General features: G+C 42.7%; 2 protein-coding genes across 6 annotated transcripts in view; one reads left to right on the top strand and one right to left on the bottom strand.

The window, feature by feature from the left end:
* Positions 1-394: 394 nt before the first annotated feature.
* Positions 395-20,885, bottom strand: LOC103147098 (histone demethylase UTY-like). Of its 3 annotated transcripts, XM_007565264.2 has the most exons (29): positions 20,707-20,885; positions 20,502-20,565; positions 15,950-16,058; positions 15,522-15,571; positions 15,002-15,060; positions 14,430-14,550; positions 14,293-14,347; positions 13,710-13,744; positions 12,596-12,689; positions 12,313-12,439; positions 12,098-12,196; positions 11,786-12,005; positions 10,118-10,255; positions 7,623-7,754; positions 7,466-7,537; positions 6,894-6,995; positions 6,466-6,795; positions 5,493-6,379; positions 4,672-4,801; positions 4,469-4,574; positions 4,192-4,397; positions 4,044-4,105; positions 3,894-3,968; positions 3,368-3,631; positions 3,097-3,284; positions 2,410-2,551; positions 2,184-2,310; positions 1,641-1,811; positions 395-1,182 (listed from the first exon to the last, which is right to left on the bottom strand). In XM_007565264.2, exons 1-29 carry the CDS (start codon positions 20,883-20,885, stop codon positions 1,153-1,155), a joined length of 4,374 nt encoding a protein of 1,457 aa, XP_007565326.1. In that variant the 3' UTR covers positions 395-1,152. The 3 variants fall into 3 exon arrangements, with proteins under 3 accessions (XP_007565326.1, XP_007565327.1, XP_016533579.1); XM_007565265.2 differs by lacking the exon at positions 10,118-10,255 and having other exon boundaries at positions 1,153-1,182; XM_016678093.1 differs by lacking the exons at positions 14,293-14,347; positions 14,430-14,550; positions 15,002-15,060; ... (2 more) ...; positions 20,502-20,565; positions 20,707-20,885 and adding an exon at positions 13,865-13,918 and having other exon boundaries at positions 1,153-1,182; positions 13,710-13,747.
* LOC103147099 (FUN14 domain-containing protein 1) overlaps positions 20,876-21,337 on the top strand; it is a 4,817-nt gene continuing 4,355 nt past the window's right edge. For all 3 annotated transcript variants that reach the window (XM_016678094.1, XM_007565267.2, XM_007565269.2), the window contains exon 1: positions 20,876-21,021. In XM_016678094.1, coding sequence (XP_016533580.1) covers positions 20,970-21,021 — 52 coding nt within the window. In that variant the 5' untranslated portion in view covers positions 20,876-20,969. The remainder of the gene's footprint in view (positions 21,022-21,337) is intronic.

The following is a 21,337-nucleotide window of genomic DNA, read 5'->3' as shown; positions in this document are numbered from 1 at the left end:
ATTTATTTATATTTATATATAGAAAATGTAAGAGGAGTTGTGTTAAAATGACAAAACTCCTTCAAATGTAATGGCAGGTATTCTGGAAAAAAAAATAACAGCATTCCATCGACAAATATTTTCAAGCAATAAATATGTATTTATAAATAGTGTAAATTTACATCAAGATTAGAAACAAAAAACAAAATAAAACAAAAAAAAAATCACAAATTAAACTTCCATAAGTCTAAGTGCAACCCATTTTCTTTGTGACTTGGCTAGTACAGTTTTTTTTATTATTTTTGTTTATTTTTTTACCTAAGAAAAAAAAAGTTTTGAAAATAAGAAACGTAAAAATCTGCAAAACAGAAGAAAAAGAGAGAGAAAGAAATTACCTCAACTCTTCACATTACAAATTTTTTTTTGGGAGATTTTGCTGTCCAAAGAGTCTTAAAACGACTATCTACCGTAACAAAACAAAAAAAAATAAAAATAAAAACATGAAAAAAAAAAAGATAACAGACCAGTTAGGCTAGTGCTCCTTAGAAAGAAGGGAGGGAGAAGAGTTCCACAAATCAAACCAAACATTTCATCCTGTTACCAGAAGAAAAACAAGGAAATAAAGACGGAGAGAGACAGCGGGAAAAAGGTTGTCAAGTCAGTAGTCTTTACGGTGGGTGTTGCCAGTTGTGACAGTTAACAAGTATCTACAAAAACATTTTTACCACGCTTTAAAAAAAAAGAAAAAAAAAAAGAAAGGAAAAAGAAAAAAAAAATCCCTCGCCTCCACGTTCCCAACCGTATTTGATTAAATCCTCCAGTAAAACATGAAACCATTGTCTTTAGAAAGAGAGAGGAGAAGAGAGAGGAAAAGAAAAGTTGTTTAAAGTCCTGTTATCAGGCCAGGTGGCGCCCCCTTCTGGCTTCAAACAGGTTGCATAGACAGACACTCAGCCGCCTCAGCCTCAAGCGACAGTGATGGAGGGGGGTGGAGGTGGAGGTGGGGTGGGGATGGGGTGGGCGGGGAGACGGCCTTAGCTTTTCCTGAATATCAGAAATGGGTCCGTATGTGGAGGCGTTGTTTCCGATCTGAGAACAAGGGGTCCTGCAGGTGGGCTTCATGGCTCCAGAGCAGAAGAAGAAGAAGAAGACGAAGACAGGAAGAGCCTAATGTCAAGATGAAGAAGAATGAAGAGGAGGGGCCTGGAAGAAGAGCAGAAACAATCACACTTTAGCATCTAATGATAAAGATTTTTTTTTATGAATTAATGTCTTCAAAATGGGAAAAAGATGGTTTAAAATATTAGGTCATGTCATGTTAAAATTAAATCAAACCTTCAATTTTGAGTACATTTATTATGTTGAGTGGGGAAATAATCAAACAAGAAGAAATAATAATGACAATATTTGTAGCAATGAATGTGAATATTTTCTGAAATGCAGAAACAGAATCCAGCTTCTATGTGCCACAAATCTGGAACTTCCAAAAAAAAAAACTCCAAAACAGCCGAAACGCCGAGTTCCTTTAAATCAAGACCAAAAACCCACCTGCCTTTCGTTAGTAGGAGGTGAAACACTGATCAACATGCTTGATGCGTTTTTGCTCGGTGACAAAATGTAGCGCTCGTTGCTGGTGTAATTTTCAGGCTTCCTCCACTTACTAATGTGAACTGGTCGTAGACCTGCATCAGGTCCTCCATCCTGTACTGCTCCAGCACCATGAAGTCGTCGAGCGCCGCGCTGCCCTTCCTGGCGCAGTCCTGGCAGTGGACCAGGCACTGCTTCTTGGACAGGTGCTCACGGCGCACGAACAGCAGGTTGAACACCTCCACCTGCAACGTCACATTTCCGAGTTCAACCGTTAAACGGAGGAGAGCGAGGTGAAGTTGTTTCTTTCTAGACGGACGGATGGACAGACGGCGCGGCTTGTCGTCGGGGAGAGAATAACAACAAACAATTAGAGTGAGAATTTAATGGCGTTTGTCTGGGAAAAACTGCTAAAAGCATTTCGCTCTAATTAAATCCATTAGCCGAGATGCTAATTGGTGTAAACAAACAGACAAACAAAAAAGGGTTTTTTAATTCAGTTGAACCAAATTAGTCAATGTGATAATTAAGTGCGGAATGATTTATACCGAAATGCTTTTTTTTTTTTATAAATAGTAATGCAACATTTTAAAGCTGAATCTAAGCTTTATACTCGCCTCGCAGATGATGCAGTAGTGCGCCGGCTCGTCCCTCGTCCTCGGCTTCAGCACCGTCTCCTTCCCGGCCGACGTCAACGCCTCCTTCACCCACTGGCACTGCTTCAACGTCCGCAGCAAGCAGTACCTGCGACCAGAACGCGCCGCGTTAGCGCCACAGCGCAGAAAACCAAACAAAACAAAACAAGTAGGGGTGGGGGACTCTAAAAGGGGCTCTGAGGCTCACTTGATCATCTCAAACAGCTTGTGGTCGGACACTTTGATGTTCCGCGCCATGTTCCAGGAGAGGTGCACCATGGGAACCATAGACTTGACGCTCTGCAGCTTGTTCCACTCGTAACGCTCCACAGCCAGCTTGTATTGGTGGGCTGAAAGGAGGAGCGTAAATTGGGGGTTAAAAGAGGGCACATTCACGGGTCTTCCTGAACAAAAATTATTCAATTCCTTTTTGAATAAGGAAATAATCATTTTATTGCCTAAAATGCAGTACCATAGCATCGCCTGGTTAGTAAATCTGAACCGTGGGAAGGTAAATGTAAACTACTTAAGGAGTTTTGGCTAAAACACATTTACAAACAACAGAATTGTTATTTTAAATGCAAAACATATATATTTTCATATTTACTGCTTTGAGTATGTCGAGCATTTTTGGGAGTCTGTACACTCCGGATAATGATTAATCGGTTACTAAATTAGTTGACGATTATTTCAGTAGCTGATAAATCACAATTAATTGTTTCAGCTCTACTTAGAAGAAACATTTAATTTTCTTTTGGGATAGAAAGCAAAACAGCATTTTTAAACTTAAGCGAATTCTGTGCAAACACTCAAAGTGAGAGACAAAACAGAAACTAAATTAAACAAAAAAAAACAAAAACAAATGTGTTCTTTGACAAATATGGGCAAGACGTACCGGTGAGAGGTCCGACGTTCCAGCCGATGTTGTTGCACCAGCCGATGGCCTGCACCCAGTGGATGGTCCCCGTGTTGAGCCACACCAAGTCGCCCGGACGCTGGATGAAGCGGTAAACCGGCACGTCCGACTCGTACAGGTCCTCCAGGTTGGGCCACCACGATCCCATCAGGAAGTTGATGTTGTTCCTGCAGGGAAGCGAAGAAGCTTTGACTATACGTACTCGTGAAACACGCGAAAGCAAAGCGCAAAGACGACGCGTTCGTCTCACTTCTCGCAGAAGTTGCTCATCACGCCCCAGTAGGCCTCCGGCACGGCGAACCACTCGCAGTCGCCAGGCCCGATGTTGATGTTGACGGCGCAGAAGTCGTTGTGCTCTTGGTGGCCCGGGATCCTGCTGCCGGGAACCTTCATGTACAGCTGCACCGTGTTCATGCCCAGGATGGTGTGGCCAACGTGGCTCAGCAGGTTGCCGGCGGACACCACCCGCGCGAAGGCCGGCAGCTTGCTGAGCTCCTGCAGCTGCTGTTTCCACCTGACAGGGGGCGCAGCGGAGCAGAGTTTAGAGCTGGTTTGTTTTCAGTATCGGAGCAGAAAGTAGTACAGCGCGTTAGGGATATTGTAGACAGAAGAAAAGTACATTTCTCTCAAAAAATTGTGACATTTTGAGATTGATCTGTTAAAACCTGTTTCAATTGATTTTTTTAGAAAAAAAAATTGTCTAGGAAATTTTTCCTTTTCCTGTCTACAATGGTCCTAATACTCCATCGTAGAACAGAAATAAACTCCTAACTCACTTCCTTTCGTCAGAGACGTCAATGTTGGTTCCGAACTTGATGTGTTTTAAGGGCCCTCTTCTTTTTCGTGTCGCACTTAAAAACAAAAACACACACTTAGCATTTTATTGCGCTAAACATTTCTTTCTTGATGCAGTTTTTCTTGAATACCTCTCTGCAGATGATGGCTCAGTGTCCAAAGGTTCCTTTAGTGCCTTCTTTTCATTCTCCTCCTGAAATCAACCCGTTAGAACACAATCTTACAAACCTCAAAGCTGAACTCTTTGACTTAGAAGTTTGATTTCAAAGCAGGACCAACCCTGAGGGACTCCTGGAAGGAGGCGGCCTGATACTGCGCGTATTTGGCGATGGTGGTGTGAGCGCGGGTGCTTTCGCAGCGCCACATCTTCTTGGTGCCGCTCGGGTCCCAGTTCTCGTCGGCGGGCTGCAGCAGCTGAGTCCAGACCTCCACTGGGTGCTCCGGGTTGGCCTCCACCAGCGTCTTGGTGGAGAACAAGCCGAGATCTGGACGCAAACAGAACGGAAGTGAGCAAAAATGTGAAAAAATATAAAGGCAGCAGGAAGGCGGTGCTCACCCAGTTTGAGCGCTCCAGCCAGGCCTCTGATGACGGTGACCGGGTTGGAGGGGTTTGTGCAGAACTGGTGCAGCGGCGGGAAAAAAGCATCCCTTTTGTTCTCCAGCTGGATTAAAAAAAATAAAAAAATAAAGAATTTCACACTATGAAAATAAAAAAAAAAAAAAAAAAATCCACTTTTTGATCCAGAAGAAGCTGCTTACGTAGATGCTGGGAGTGGGAGGGTTGAGCTTGTCTTTGGGCAGGGCCGGCGACGGTGGGGGCGGCAGCCGGGGTGGGGGGCACTTATCGAGGAGGATGCTGCTGTTGGAAAGGCCGTTCTTCCCCAGGTTTCTGAAAACGCACAGAAAAAAAAAAAAAAAAAAACCCAGGATGAATCACTCTTTAAAAATCTAATTATTCTTACTCAGAAGAAAGTTTTAACTTTCTTTTTGTCTTCCAAGGATCCAGTTAGAGGGAATCTATTGAACTGAGCAATGTTTGCATGGCAACAAGACAACCCAGTGGCCTTCAGCTGTGAGCCCGTTACATAACCGATTCCCTGTGGAGATTGTACTTCCACCGAGAGTCCACCAGGGGGAGACATGCTCAAAACAAACCAGTTGCTCCACTATGGGTTTCATCCAATCAGAGCAGCTTTCTACTCTGGCAACTTTCGGTTTTTAAAACCAAAGACGAACAGATTTTTTTAATGAGGCGACAGTTTCATAACTTGTCATGTTGTGATGAGGTCTCTAGCTTGTTTTTAGTGACAATATCAAGCGCCTTGTACTGATGGAGCAAAGATATAGAGCTCATAAAGATGTGATGAATGTTTAGTCACTTTTAGAAAGGAGTTAGCATCTATTTCAAGCTGCTGCAGATAATCAGTAAGAATCCCATATTGGTAATTCATTCAAGTAAGCATAATATGCAGAACATCTCAAAATGCTTTTGAAAAAAAAATAAAAAAAATTGAACAACATGTTTCATCTGTGCTTTTTGCAAACGATAAGCAAGTTTACACCAATAGTTGAGTTCTCACCTGCAGGCCTTCAGCACGTCTGTGGAGCTGGGATAGATGGAAATAGAAGAAGACGAAGACGAGGATGAGGACGAGTTGTGTCCGTGCGGCGGCGTTGCTATGAGACCTGTGATGGCGGGAGGCTCGGCCTTAAGTGGGCTTTGCGAGTCCTCGGAGATGCCTCCTTTGCTGTTGCCGTTGATGGCAGGCGTGGTGGTGGCGGTGGTGGACGTGGCGGTGGCGGCGGTGGTGGTTGTGGGGGGGCTCTGGCCCCCCGTTTGGGTGTGTTCAGAGGATTTGGGTGAGGGCGTGGCGGTAGACATGGCGGAGATGGGGGAGGAGGCGGCCGAGCTGCCCTGCGGCTGGGAGGCGGACGGCAGAGTGGCCGGGTGGATGTTGTTCACCTTCTTCTGGGGCTCCAGCCCCGTCGCCGCAGATGTTGTGCCCTTTGACGGCGCCTCGCTCTCCTCGGCACCCTTTTCCACCGCCAGGAGGGCGGACAGCCTGGGATTGTCTGCGCTAAGGCTTTGCTTCTCGCCACCGTCCGCCACCTTATCTCCCTCTTCGGAGCGAACGTGATTGGCCAGTCCGTCCGCCTGCGCCTTCTCGCTCTCGGCAGGCGGGAGCGACGTTTGCGCCGCGCCGTCTGAGCCCCCGTTGCCATGGGACGCGGCGCCAGCGGCGTCGCCGTCTTTGGTAACGGATGCGGCACCGCCTGAGGTAGAGGAGTGAGGGAGCGACGGCGGGGAGGGGAGGTGGTTGTGAGTCGGCTGCCGTGGCGACGGGGCGTTACTGGAATGTCCAACCTGACTGTTGGGGTGACTAGTGGAGTTGGGGGTTTGGGGGTGAGAGGGGTTCCCCTCGCTGCTTGAGCCTGTCGCATGTTTAACACACTCCTTCTGAAGCCCCTGAAAGAGAAACAAAAAGCGTTACATTTTCACGTCAAGCGGTTCATTTTGTTTTTAAAGAGCTTTCATGGGACAGGAAGTCCAACCTGAGAGGAGTTTAGGTGCGGCGCCGCGTCCTGTGGCGTCGTGCTTGTGCAGGTGTGAGGTAGCGGTGCTGCGGCGGCTGGCGGGTAAGGCACATCTCCGTTGGGTCCCGGCTGATTATTAGCGCTGCCGTTGCGACCGTCGCCCGTGGCGTCCAAGCGCCCGACTGGCCCGTTGGCCATCGGCTGCGGCTGAGGCGGGCAGAGGTGGCGGGGCGGGCCCAGGTGGGGCCGCGTGGGGTGGAGGCCGGGGTTAGGAGAAGGGAGGGAGTTAGCGGTGGGGCCGTTAGGGAGGGAGGGACGAATCGGAGCTCCCGATGCGTTCTGCCTCATCTGTGAAAAGAAAAACTTTAGGTATTGAGTGAAACTGGAAACAGAGATTCGGGGATGACTTTACCCCCCACCCCCAAATATGTGGTTTGACCGTTTACCTGGTGCTGCTGCATTACTGCGAGCTGAGCCTCCAGCTGCTCCAACGCCTGTAGCTCATGGGGCTTCAGGTTGCCCCGGTTACCGCGCAGCTGTTCCAGCATCTACAAAACAGGCAGCGGAAAGCCTGAGCTTAAACGATCCATTCCTCAGAAGATCCATCGGATTTCACACCAACTTTACATCAGAACAAAAGTGGAAATGGTCTTCCCCACATTCACTGAATGCATCAAAACTAGAAACTTCAGTCAAAATCAGAATCCCCCAAAAAATCAGACATTTTCTATTTCAGTTTTGAAAACATTCTAGATATCTGAACACAAAACATTTACTTTAGAAGTACTTATAATATCTGCACATTCTCCACATCAGAAAATTTTGACTTCTGGTTCAGCAGTTTGCAATATATTTTTGTCAATTTCATTCTAAACAAATACTAAATATTTTGGGTTCATGCAGTCATGCAACTCCAAGAAAATCTCAGAATTTGTTCCTAATTATATACAAGTCTTTTTTTCCTTCATATGGTTTTGAGAATCTGAGTCATTCATGGTCGTAGAAAATGCTCACTAACCTGTAATTTCTGTGGGGAGAGGTACCAGCTCGGTGATGGCTGTTGTGGTGGATTACTGGGCCATGAGTCATTCTGAGGCGGGGAAAAAAAATTACAATGAGTCCAACCAAACAAATGCTTCCAGTGGATGGAGAACACAAAGCTGTCGTATGTTTACCTTGGCAGGACTGCCGGCTCTTCTCCTCTTGGCCGGGCACGACTGGTCCTCCGCTTGGCCCAGCGCGCCTGCATGAGGGGGTAGAGACTGACCCGAGCCCCCTCCCTCTGCGCTGTGATTGGGCTTACAGGCCTGGAGAGAAGGGGATGGAAGGGGGCACAGGCAAAAGTGAAGCAAAACAAATGTGAGGAGGCAAAGGAGGGAGACGAAGAAAGAAAAAAACAAAAGTCGAAGCAAAGTAGAAAAATAAGATGGAGGGAGAGTGGAAACCCAATTATGGGTGGTTGTTATCGAGATGCAAAGCGGCAATAAGAGGGTTTGGGGGGGCAAACAAGGAAAAGAAGAGAGAAGGGAGAAACAATGCCGTGATTTTGAGTTTGAGCTTAAAGCAAAAAAAAAAAAAAAAAAAAAGAATAAATAAATAAATCCTGGCTGGAAATTCAGCACTACTGCTTTTTTCCACACCATTAGGTCACTGGAGCTAAAGTTTCAATTACAGCAAGGAACAAGCTGCTGTGACTGAGCAGAATGATGCATCTCATAAATTAGACAGTTAATTCAGAGAGTCAAATGTGGCTGCTGACAGGTCATCGTTTGTATTTTTTCTACAAATATCTGCAATTTTTTTTAAATCCTCATTCTTTTTAAAAATTCAGGTCCAAATAAATTACAGTAAGAATCAGGCTTAAGCCACATCAGATCCACTGAAATCTCAGTTAAATAAATAAATAAATATTTTAAGGTCATTCCCACAGTCACAGCTACTGAAAAAGCAGAGCTACAGTGCCTTGCAAAAGTATCCACCCCCCTTGAACTTTTTTCACCGTCTGACCACATTACAACCACAATGTGTTTCACTGGTACCGTCATGCAAGACAAACGCAAAGTAGCAGATCAATATAAAGTAGAAGGAAAATACTTTTTATTTTTTAAACTTCTCGGTACTATTTCTGTTCTTGAAAAGACAGCTTCAAGGCCTTGTGGGAACAGTAAATAACATCCCATAAGAAAAACAAAATAACCGTTGTTTTGTAAAAATGTTTTCTAGCCACAAGCTAACTAGCAAACCAAGTTCTTTGTTGTTGCCATTTACTGAAAAACGGTTAGCCACTTGGAAATTTATAGCCCAGAAGCTAAAAGACAACATCCATATCCTTTTCATTAAGGTCACATTTAAAAAAAAAGAAAGAGCAAAGTTGTCATTTTAGCAGCTAACAGTTGGTAGAAGTAGGCTTGCCTGCTAGCTAAGATGGACTAACTAGCTAGTTAGCTAACTTTAGCTTTCAGTGTCCCTCTATGAGGAGCAGCACTGATAGCAGAAATAAAATTCTCAATAACCACTTTTTATAACAATTGCTATAAAAAAATTCAGCAGGTTCTCATATCTACATAATTATACATATACACATTAATATAAAAAAAGTTATGACTAAATGCTCAGTTGTATTCTCCAGAAATACATTTCACAAACATTATTTTAGCAGCAGCAGCAGCAGCAGCAGCAATGTAATAATTTTATTCCTTTTTTTTTCTGAGCATTTCAATCATTTTCAATTAAAATATTTCTGGTAATAGTTAAAGCATATTTTTACTCGAAGTGATCAAACCATGCCTACTTCGAACTCATAAATAATGTTCTCCTTGTCCATCTTGACAGTTTTTTTTTTTTTGGGGGGGGGGTTTCCCGTAGCATTTTCCTTCCACTTTGTAACTCTGCACCACGTTGTTTGATTCTATCTCAATAAATAAGTGGCTCTAATGGGACAAATATGAAAAAGCTCAAAGAGTGGAACAACTTCATTCGGGCCTCATACAACCTAAAGAAAACAACAATGGTCACACACAAACAGAACTATTGATATCTACTGATTGTGTACCGAACACTGAAGTGACAATGAAACGGTAAGGGGGAGTTGCTAGAACTCTACGAGCGGCTGCAGTTGCTTCTAAGGTCAGCTACTTGAAAGAGGAAGAGGAGGATGACGGACAGAGTCAACGGGAAGGCCTCCACAGCAGCACGGCCTCACCAATCACGTCGGAGCATGCTCAAAAGCCAAAGATTTTAAATAATTTTTAAAAAAGGAGGAGAAAGCAAAAAGGAAAGAATTAAAAGGCTTTTTGTTAGGTTTTCATTCTGCTGGAATGGAGCGTGATGGGTGAAGGCGAGTGACTGCTGCAGAAAAGAGATGGAGGAGAGGGAGGAGGAGGGGATGCAGGGTTGGGTAACACTTGGCTGGAAACCTCGTCGTTCCAAACTGAAATCATTGTGCTGAATGTTTCGCTTCTGTTGACGTGTGCGCTCTAATGAGAAATTTAGTGACGTAGGCATCGTTGAGCTCAAGCGTTACCCATCCAAATGCACGGCGACGCCTGTGCTGACCTGCTTGGTGTGTTCTGTGTCTGGGCAGATGGAGGAAGGGTGGGTGGGAGGCAGAGGGGAGGGCAAAGGAGGGTTGGGTGGGGGGAGGTGCGAGTTGCTCTATCTGGTCTCTCACCTGCTGCGGTGCACTGCTCAGGCCTCCCTGCCTGGAGGTTAGCTCAGCTGGGATTGGTAGGCTCCATGCCTCCTCAATAAGAGGGAGCATTTTACTTTTACCCTGTAGGCTACTGAGCTGGGGGTTACTCAACTGAGCCTAGGGGAATGGAAAACGACGTGAAAAACAAAAAAAATAAAATAAAAAAATGATTTTTTTTTAAAAAATTAAATAAATAAAAAAAGGACAAAGTTGTGATGACCTCAAAAAACAAGGAATGATCAGAGCAATGGCAATTATAGGTAGAGGTCTTTTTAACGATTTCTGGCTGCATGGATCATCATCATGAATTAACCACACAAGAAAGTGCTTATATGACACAGAGCAACAGTCACAGATCAATTAAAACAAGCCGAGCCGCTTGTCTTAATGCGACATGATATTACGCTGGCAAACGTGGTGGAAATGTGACGTTCCTTCATGCACATTCAAAGGAAAATGACACTCTTTGGACAAAAATAAGGATGAATATATGGGATATAGGGACTGTCAAAACCCCCGACTGATTGTAAATGAGGGAAACTTTCTGTCTGCTACCCCAGCTGTCAGGGTCTTTATCAGAGCTGTGCTAGAATCGGGCCTTTTTCTTTTGAATCTGCCTTCAAATCCAAAATGAAACCCATGTAAATGCATCTCTGCCCATTTGTTTCAATAAATTAAACATAAAAGACAATCTGCGTTTCCATTGGGTTAATTGGTCAATAAATGAGGAAAAAAAAACATTGTTTGCAGGAAACATGGGAACCTTTGGAGGAAAAATGATGATCGTTTTTAATAGGTCAGAATAAATCAGTCCGTTATAAAACAGTACTTCCCCCAGATTTCTACAACAATTTGAATTTAAGAAGAGAAAACATCTGAGTAAATGCCATAGCTAGGACTACAACTGTTTGTGAGCAGGGAACTTTTAAATCCCACTATACGGTGCTGGTTTGTTAGATCTCCACACCGCTCCTCTTTGTTTTACACAATTATGGAAATCATCACATAATTCGTCACCTCAGGTTTTGATTAAAATGTATTAAATGCTTTCCTTTTGTTCTGTCAAAAAAAAAAATCCATTGCCTAACTTTTAAAAAATTAACAAAGGTGTCAATTTTATGGTTTTATTGGGAATAGAAATGTGTTTTTAAACATCGTCCAACCCTAGAGCAACTATTTCAGAGTTTTGAAATAAAATCGGTAGGTAGGAACACTTTACAGTGGTTTTTTTGGGGAAGCATTTGAAGGCAGCAAAGGACAGAAGAGTTCTTACTTGAACTTAGTTTGTAGGAATGTCATGCACAAAGAGAATCTCTGAATCCCACAGTATCTTAAACCCAATTCCCTGAGAATATTATATAGAATACTTAAGTTTGTTCCCCTACAAGGAAATTTTTAAAAAAGGAGAAGAAATGGTAGTACAGAAGACACTGAAAGATCCCAAAGCTTTCACTCCCGGGCAAAATGAGGTTTGTTTCTTTCAGTAGCATGCATTGGCCTGAATCCTACTGCACTCAGAGCATCTCAGAGAAGTAATCAGCAGCCGGCGGATCGCATTGTTCCACAAAAATCCAGATTAAGCCGTCTTCCAAAGATATTGGGGGGGAGGGAAGGATCTCCCTGCTTTTAATTGCTCTTTTCACCCACCTGGAGACATTTGATGCGGTGGGTTAGCGCGGCGGTGTTGGTGCAGCCTTTGCTGCGCGTGGCGTTGATGTAGCACTTGATGGCGTCGTGCGGCTGGTTGCAGGACTCGTACAGAGTCCCAAGGTCCATCCAGGCGGCAGCGTGGCTGTGGTCCAGTTGCACGGCGCAAATGTAGGCCTGCAGAGCGTCCATTGGCTGGTTCTGCTGCTGGTACAACACCCTGAGAGCGTCGCAAAGAGAGGAGAAAAAGAAAGTTCACATTTAAGAATAAAAACAGAAAAACTACCCCGATACACAGAAACAGACATTTACCCTATAGAGCACCAAGTATCTGCGCTGGCCTCCGATTTATCTATGGATTGCCGATAAGAGACGAAGGCATCCTGGACTTTGCCAATGCTAGCGTAGCACCTGCAGGTGCAAGAGAACAAAGAGTCATTAGGGAGCTCGACAGCAGCTGAAATATAATTTAAGAAACATCACTACGATTTCATCAAACGGTAAAAATCCTATTTGACGTGGCGTACCTGCCAAGGAAGTACCAAGACTGTCCGGAGTTGGGGTCAGCTTCCACCGATTTCTGCAGACACTGGATGGCATAGCTGTCCCTGCTGGCTTTGTCCCCCAGCTGTTCCACTGTGTGATGCATCCAGCCTGAGAAGAAGCCAAAAAAAAAAAAAAAAAAAAAAAAAAAAAAAAAAAAAAAAAAAAAAAAAAAGAAAAGAAAAAGAAAAGAGAAAAATAGACTCCATCAGAGATGTGTTCAATTGAAAACAATTTGTTCCACAACTAAATGGCAAAGAAACTTACCCAACTGCTGCAGGGTGGTGGCCTTCACCTGAGCAGGGAGGTCCTCCGTCTGCAGGAGGGTCTCGTACGCCTCCTTGGAAGCCCCGAATCTCTTCTGCAATAGTCAGTTAAGAATAAGCAGATTAGAAACTTTTCATTTGTCTTATTCGACCTTTTAGGAGTAAGAACATATTAGAAAAATGTGTAAAATGTGGTTAAAGAACCATTCTTCATGTATAAATGTATATAATGGTCATATTAGACCATGACTGAATACATAGAGGGAAGCTACAAAGCTTATTGCAAAAAGAGTTGAGTGGAAGGAAAAAGTACACCAGCAACAGGGATAACTGCATTCGTCAGAAGAAGCATTTTTAATGCATTTGTAAAGGTCGTAAATATTCTGGTTGGACAAAAGAAGAGTTAAAAAAAAAGATTGTCCAAAGAGAAAGTTGAGAGGGAGAAAAAAAGTGCACCAGCAACATCAGAGAGGACTGTCAAGTCAAATCCATTCATAAGGATTGAACTCAGACTGGAGGCAGCGCACTGAGAGCCACTGATTGGCCACGAATGTCCCTAAATGCCCCGTTCTTAAAGCGACAGCCTGTGGTGCTTTGTTCATATTTAGTCACATTTGCAGGTAAACATTCATGAACCCGAGGTGTGTGTTACGCTCACACATGCGGCTGAATCTGACCACATTAGCTGCAGCGTGCTGCTGCTGCTGCTCCCGGCTCAGTGCTACTGTACCTCTCCACTGCAACCCACATAAAGAGACAGAGACGCCACCAGCATACCGAAGAAGGCAAGACAGACTTTGCTGTTTCCGTGGCAACCCTCGATGATCAGCTAATCTTGTACTCCCCTCCCGCGCGCGAAAACCCTCCTGCCCACCCAATCTCCCCATCCATCAGCGCCTCATTTATGATGCAAGAAAAACAGGGCTTTCCCTGACATTGAGATGCTCACATATACATTTCTATCACTAATAGAAAGGATGCTTTTCACACAAATCAAAAAAGTAATAATAAAATAAATAAAACACACACATACACACACATTCCTGTACCCTTGAGAGCAAGGACAACGGATGCACAAGTTCAGCAAACTGACAAAAATAAAACCAAAAACTTACCTGGATCTCATACAGATGAGCAATGTGGAACTGGACTGTAAAAGGACAGAAGAAGAAGAGGAAAGGGGTTAGGCAGAAGTTAATTGAACATTTTTCCCCCTATCAGCTAGCGATCCTTGTTTATCTTCTAAAGTCTTTGGAAAGTAGTGCAGCGACGTTGGGAGAACCTGCGATGGGAGCGGATAGGTAGCCGTGATCCTGGTGGCACCTCTCTTTGTCTGGAGCGCTGCAGTGTCTGATCTAAGCTGCCTGAGTGACTCTCAGCAGATGGAGGGGAGAGAGGGAGTTGTGGAGAGAAAGTGGGGGAAGGTGGAAGGGGGATGCGGGGGAGAGATCGGGGCTGCCCTTGATATTTTCTGTCTGCGTGTGAATGCGTGTGTGAGAGAGAAGTGGATGAGGAGGGGAGGACACACCGAGGCAAACGGCAACGGGGGTAAAGAAAAAAAAAATCTAGGAGAAAAGGGATGCTGCCGTCGTCAAGGTAACAGGTGCTGAGCTTGAGCTGCATTTTAAGTCATGGTTTGACTTAAATATGACAACACTTTATAGAGAATATATGTAAATAAAAATCTTGGTGGCTTACTTTCAGCTTTGGACAAAGTGCAGGGGTTGGAGTCAATCAAAGCCAGCTGAAAATGCTGAAAAAACAAAAGAAACAACAATGAGAAATGAGTCAAATTTTAATTAAACACACGCAGACCGTTTGGGTTTTCTGCGTACCTTTAGGCTCGACTCATAGTCTGTGTTGACTTTGAACATGAGGCCCAGGCGGAGGTGGATCTCCTTGGCCCGGGAGAATCCCGGATCGATGTACAGCACCTCCTGGAATGCTTTGATCGCCCTGCGGGAGGAACCAAGACGACATGAGGAGGGAGAGAGAGCGATGGAGCTGGGAGCAAAACGCTGCAGCGGATCCCGAAGGAGCACCGTCTAGACCTGAATGCTAAGCGCGTTTCCTCGACGACAGCCTCTGATGCGGGCTAATTCAGCTTTCTCCCAAAAACATTTAGTAATTTAAACTACTCCCAGTCAAGTTTCTTGAAGTGTTCAGTTTGAATTATTGTGGCGCTAAAGTATTTACGAGAGAAAAAATAAACAATAAAAAAACAGCATTCCTCTACGCATCACCTGCGTATGCAAGACACATGAGAAATTTTTGTATTTGTTTAAAGAGGAATTTAAAGAGGAATTTAATGCCAAATACTATATTTATTAATAGTAAATTTTGCTGCATTTATCAGACCAGGAAGGCTGCTGAATTTGCAGAAATGCGACAAACAGATGGGACTCACCACTGAAAGGCGTTATAGTGGAAGTAGACCATTCCCAGGCCATACAGAAACGCAGCATTCTGGGTAAGAGGGAGAGATGATTTGAAATTAAAAACACAAAACTTTACCTCTTCATTTCTAATCAAACTAAAAAATTTAAAGAAAAAGAAACAAAGTTAAAAATGGTGTGCAAAACTACAGATGACAAGGCTTTGTCACTTGCAGCAAAACACCAAAACTGTTCGACTTTGAGGTTACCTGCTAACATTTATTACTTATTATAGCAAACAAAAACAAAAAAAAAGAGGTTAATTCATTACTAGCATTTAGCCAAACCGCAGAAGTTCACAGCCAGGTGCTCAGAATGACTGACATGAAACCTGAAACCGCATCTCAGGCTGACATCTAACCTAAATGAGACCAGAAAGGCTTCCTGTGAAGGAGCGAGCGCAGGCGTGGGCGGTGAGGCGGCGTGGATGCGTGTGTGTGAAAATAAGTGTTTAAAAAAACAACAACAAAAAAAAAAACAATAAAGCCTTACCTTCCAGTAGTCTGATTGTAAACTGTAGTACCTCTGGTATGCTGATAATGCTGGAACGAACACAGAAATGTATGAGAAATTTGAAAAAAATAAAAATATTAATGAAAAAAAAAATATCTATTGCTAGGCCCTGCATTGTTTCCTTCCACTCAACTTTCAATTAAAATGCTTATAAAGACTCAAAAATTGCTAGATTCTTCCCCAATGACTTTTTGTGGCCAACTGATATAGCAAAACATTTGGGTTAAAACCCCATTTTTGTTTGCTTTATGCTCATTTGTTATTAGCAGAAAGTCATAATCATCAAATTTTCTCAAAATAGAAGTTTAAGATGTATGTAATCCATTCATACAACACAAAAGTTTCACTATTTGATCTGAATTAGTGAGAATAAAGGGATATTTCTAGGCACTGGAAGGAAGGCTCACCTTTTGGATAATCCTCCAAGAGGAGGTTGAAGTGGCCGAGCTGGCAGAAGACCTCAGGCTCCACTTTCCCCTCGGCTTTCAGGATGAGCGAATCGTAGCAGCGGACAGCCTGGGAACAGCAGGAAAAATCTCACGTTAAACCTTCCTGTTGTAGTTTTAGCTATTAGCCGTTTTCCCAATGGCATAATGCTTATAAAACACATACTTTTCAGTAAAAAAAACAATGAGTTATCAGTGTTTTCTGATTACATAAAAAGTCAGCAACTCCATTAGCAACAGAATTAGCTGATGCACAATGGTGAAAATGTCAAAAAGTTAAAACTAACATTTGAATTTAAAATTAACAGGTTGAAATTAGGAGTGAAGTTGATGTTTGGTTTATATGTGGGAGTAGAAAACGTTGCTAACATTAGGGAAGTTGTGTAACAGAGAGGAAGTAAACGGAATTACACTTGATAAATAAAACAGACTAAAAACTCTGTTCTGTTGCAAATTTTTTTTTAAACTGCAAGATTTTGTTGTTGTTGTTTGGTTTAATGTAGAATACGTTTATATTTTTCAGGACTGACCATTTCAGAAACTCTATTTTCTTGCTTTTATTTAATAAATACTGTAGTGTTCTTTTAACAGTGGAGCACAATATGGAAGCTGCTCAACATACTTGATCCAAAAATCATTATTGGAACATCCACAATAATGTTGTGCCTCTCTAAAATTAGCCTACCCCCTGAAAACAGAATTGTTGTTTATACCTGCGACTTTCAGACTTAACTGGTAAAATCTCCTCATGTTAGGGTACATAAAAATCTGTTTGTCGTTGGAAAAAAAACAAACTCATAATTATAGCTAAATCTGCGTTACAAAGGAAATCACGTGAAATTGACTTCCAGCTGGGATTATATCTGAAGAACATTAAATAAGCTAGTTTACTCAAATAAACCACATAAAAGCATCGTTTTTAAAACCCAGACAATTTCTCTGTGATTCACATCGAAGCCTGATGTCTTATTTTCAATAAAATCTGAAGAAAAATAAAGTAAAGGAGAGAGAAGGTCAAACTTTAAAAAAAAAAAAAAAAAAAAATTAGTTTCTAAGGAAGGTGATAATATGTGATGCTTTGCAGGGAGAGTCGAGGTAAGCCTGAATGGAAACAACCTTGGGACGACTCACACAGATGGATGATTGCTTGACTTTGCAAAATAAAAAAGCTGCAACTTCTGACAGAAGCTTATGTAACCAAACACATTCAGTTTGAATGGAGGCATCAGACGTGGAAAGAACATAAAGGAAATAATAATAAAATAAAGGTATGTGGGATAAAAGGAGCGTGAATCTGAAATATGATTATTGCCGGCAGTAGACATAAACCGGTCTGACTTTTCACATCTGATACCGAGTCCTGGTTTCATCTGGATTCCAGAAATAAGTTTTCAACTATTGTTATGAATATTATGCGAGAATAAATACAAGACGGACATTATTTTATAAGTTTATGTTTCCTCCCACTTTGACTTGGAGATTAGAGCTGCAAAATATTAGTTAACAATGCAACACTCTTGTGGAATATCACAAAGACAATATTGATTAAGCAACATTTCCTTGACTTTATCACAGATTTTCCTTCCACCCAACATTCCACTGATATCCAGCACTCTGAATTGCCAACTTTGTTCATAGGAATTATGAAGATGGGAAATTGTAACATATGAAAACCCAGACATTTTCCTCCAAAAAACAAAACTCAGAAACAAAAACAAATTGTCTCACAAATTACAGTTTAGCTATTAGTTGCTGTGAGTTAGCGTCAGTGCCAGCTAGTCAGTAGTAATAGTGACCTAGTTCTGTCTGCAGCATTGAAGCCAGTCTTATCTGCACACAGTGCAGAGGCCCCACCACTGCAAAGTGCCAGACAGGGCTGTCAAAAACTGAAACGGAGTGGGAGTGGAGCCATAAAAAAAAGAAAAAAAATAGTATAACAATAAGGTCAAGTGGTGAGTGTTTATGTCTACAGACTGGGTTTGGTTTAACACAAATGGACAACATGGTTTAATTGATTTAATAAAAAATGAAATAAAATAAAATAAAATAAAAAACAGAAATTTGACAACTGTTCCCACAACCCATTAGAAACGTTTACAAGAAATAAGTTCTTTTACATTTTTTCCTCAATGGAATTTGAAAGAAAAAAAAAAGTGCAGGTTTTTTTTTGACAGCATTTTTTAATCTAACAATCTAATCTTTCTAGCAGTGAAAACTGATCCTACAGTAACGAAAATGACATCAAACGAGAAATGGGGATGTATCCGTACGTTCATTTAACAATTTTAAACCTAAAATTTTCTGTAAAGCCCTTTCGATTCAGCATCCAAATGAATACAGCGTTGTTTTAAAAGCGCACACCCCTTACTGAGGCGCTGAAATCAACGTCCGCCGTGCAACTTTAAAAAGCAAACAACAACATACGCAAACAAAAGAGCTTTCAGGACCGTTTCTCGGTTAGCTGCTGTGACAATGGGGCATTAAAGATGGACTGAACCAAAGCTGTACATCAGTGTTTTTAAACAGAAAAATGGTTTAAAAATCACTCTGTATGAAACGTAATTACTTATCTGAAATGGAGGCAAGCTGAATGTAAACATCATATGGAGAAAAGTAGGCTAAAGTGCAAACCAAGCTTCCTGTAGTATTCAAACAGCCCCAAAAACCATCGCAGTGATTATAGTAGCAGATGTGTGACCACACTGGTACTATGTAGACACAGGTGTGCTACAATGGTGCATTGAAGTTCAACTTGCGTTCAAAAATGACACCGACTACTTAGGCAGTTTAAATTTTGTACAACGGTTTTAATAAGCAATAAGAAAAAAATCTAACTAAATCTCTAATCAAATCTATATGGCTCACTTTCTGGAATGCTCCAAAATGTAAATAAAAACCACATGCCTGTCAGAAAATATTAACATTCACTGTTTGCGGTCGAGTAGAGCAAATATATACTTGAAAATGTGTCAAAGATACACCAAAATGCGATTTTTAAAACTGGTTTTTGAACATTGTTACGTTCAAAGAAAGAAAGAAACACAAGGAATGAGATAGGGAAGGAAAGACACAAAGAGAGATGGGAAGACAAGGAAAGACATAAAAAAGAAGAACAGAATCAAAGAGGAAAGAGCAATATTTAGACAGTGAGGTAGGTCAAGTCTGGGAATACAAATACTTCACCAGAACCAGAAAATACTCAAATTCTCTCCACATTTCAACCATACTCTGAATTTTGGTATTAGGTTATTTTAATGCGTTTTTCAATCAAATTGGAGTAATTATAACAAAAAGCATTGTTATAATTACTCCCAAAGATCCATTTTGGTTGTTGTGGGCTTACTCCACATTAGCTGCCTCTTTTCTCTCGCGAGACTTGCCACAGTGGTACGGCACACTTGTCCCTTTTGCTGCTTCTGTGCAGATAGAGGTAAAGGAGCGGTTCCACTTCCTAGTAGGTATCCCACACCACCTAGCGAGCGGATTCATTGAAGGCCTCCCAAAATTATCACTTGTCAACAGCTCCACCTTTTTTGGACAAACTTATCATACAGTCACAAAGACTGAGGAGTACGTAATCGTCAGTGCGTTGTTGTATTGTGTTACGTACAGGTAGACTGGTGAAAGCACATGCATAAACTGTAAACAAAGGACCCTGACACCATCTTGGTCGACGAGTGGGACACGCATTCACAGTGCGCCAAGACCGGGGAGGAAACCCAACATACCGCTAGGCAGCACGTATACGGTTCGGAGTGAAGCGTTTTGAAATTTGTTGTAAAGCTATCGGTGTCGTTCCGCCATCTTGGACAGGCAACCAGCCATTAACGTCACTTGAAACGGTCGTCAGATGGTTCCTACTTATTTCACGCAAGCAGTCATCCAAACTCAGTTTATAAAAAAAATAAATAAAAATAATGTATTCATCCCATCAACTGCAAGCTAAACAAAAATCCCGAAGGAAGTGCTCCGATACGAGCTAACCTCAACTAAGCAACGTCAATTGCTGTGGTTATATTATTCCCATCATAGTTTATTTGGGTACTGTTAGAGAGGGGCATCTACGGCATGCAGCTAAAAAAAACTGACATTTACTTCTCATTCAAGTTAAAGGCTTGCAGGACTGAAAACCATAACTACGCTGTGCACAAGTGCACACAGATAAGCTGCTTGGAAGGGCGGTTACCTCAAACTAACATATGCTAACGCTAACTAGCAGGGTAAATCGGAAGAACGAATGCTCTTGCTGGTAACACAAGCCAGCCAGTAATTACAACATGTATCCGCAGGTGCAGGGCTGCTCATCGGATGAGAGTAGCTGAGCTAACTGGCTAAAAGAGGGGCTGCGGCTAACTGGCCTTGGTTTCTCTACAGAGTGGGCCACTTGTATTCGGCCTAGCCCGCTAGATTAGGAGTGAATTTTAAAGCCCTGCACTGTGGTTTGTATTCTTAAACAAGTTCTGTGAATATGAACGCAGCTTGGTAATGCAATGCATCCACTTAGACGAGCTACCTTCATCAACAGGGCCTTCGTTCTGGCGCCATCTTCATGAAGCTTCTGAAATCCAAACAGTGAGCTGCAAAGCAAGAAGACAACATAGGCGGCTCAGTATCACTTGCAGGGCGGTTCAGGGACATTTAAAACACGCAATGGCGAAAAGCGATTAATTTTGCGTGTCTGAGCATTAATGCGAGTGCGCGGAGTTGATATTCCCGACCTGTCGATCCCGGCCAGAGTCTCCCTCTCCTGGGCTGTCAGTGTCGGAAAGTCCTCCTCTGTTTCACTCGCTTTTCCCGCCGCCATTTTCTTTCCCTCATCACCAGCAGAAGAAGCCGAGCCGAGACTCCGAGCAGCAGCGCAGGCGGCGGCGGCGACGGAGACGCCGCACGACTGCATGGGACGAACGCAGTGCTCCGCCGAGTCAAAGGAAGGAAGCCGAAGACAACAAAATGATCAAAAACTTTTCCCCAGGATGATAAGATGCTGTTCGGTGTAGTAAATCCTGTCGGGGGGGCACAAAAGCGCTCTCCGGGTATCTCCTCACATTTTTCATCACAAAGTAATATTATCCCGTTGTTGCGATGCACGTAACTGAGTGCAGTATCCAAGATGTGGGTATTTCACGATAAAATGTGTTTCGGCCGCGAAGATAAAGTTGTTATAATTGTGAAACCCAAGCGAACCCACGCGCCGTTCTAGCCACGCCCTCTCTTCCCATTTCATCCAATAGTAGCGCCCATTTTTTACCATATGACTTCTCTGCTATACCATTCTTTTATAGTTAATGTAAATTTGTCCCTGAAAATCGCTAATTATTAATACCACTACGATAGATAGATAGATAGATA

This window comes from Poecilia formosa, unplaced genomic scaffold, assembly GCF_000485575.1.
Source record: "Poecilia formosa unplaced genomic scaffold, Poecilia_formosa-5.1.2 Scaffold174, whole genome shotgun sequence".
Classification (NCBI taxonomy): Eukaryota; Metazoa; Chordata; class Actinopteri; order Cyprinodontiformes; family Poeciliidae; genus Poecilia; species Poecilia formosa.
The sequence above is the reverse complement of the archived record's forward strand: the minus strand, read 5'-3'. Positions and strand labels throughout refer to the sequence as shown.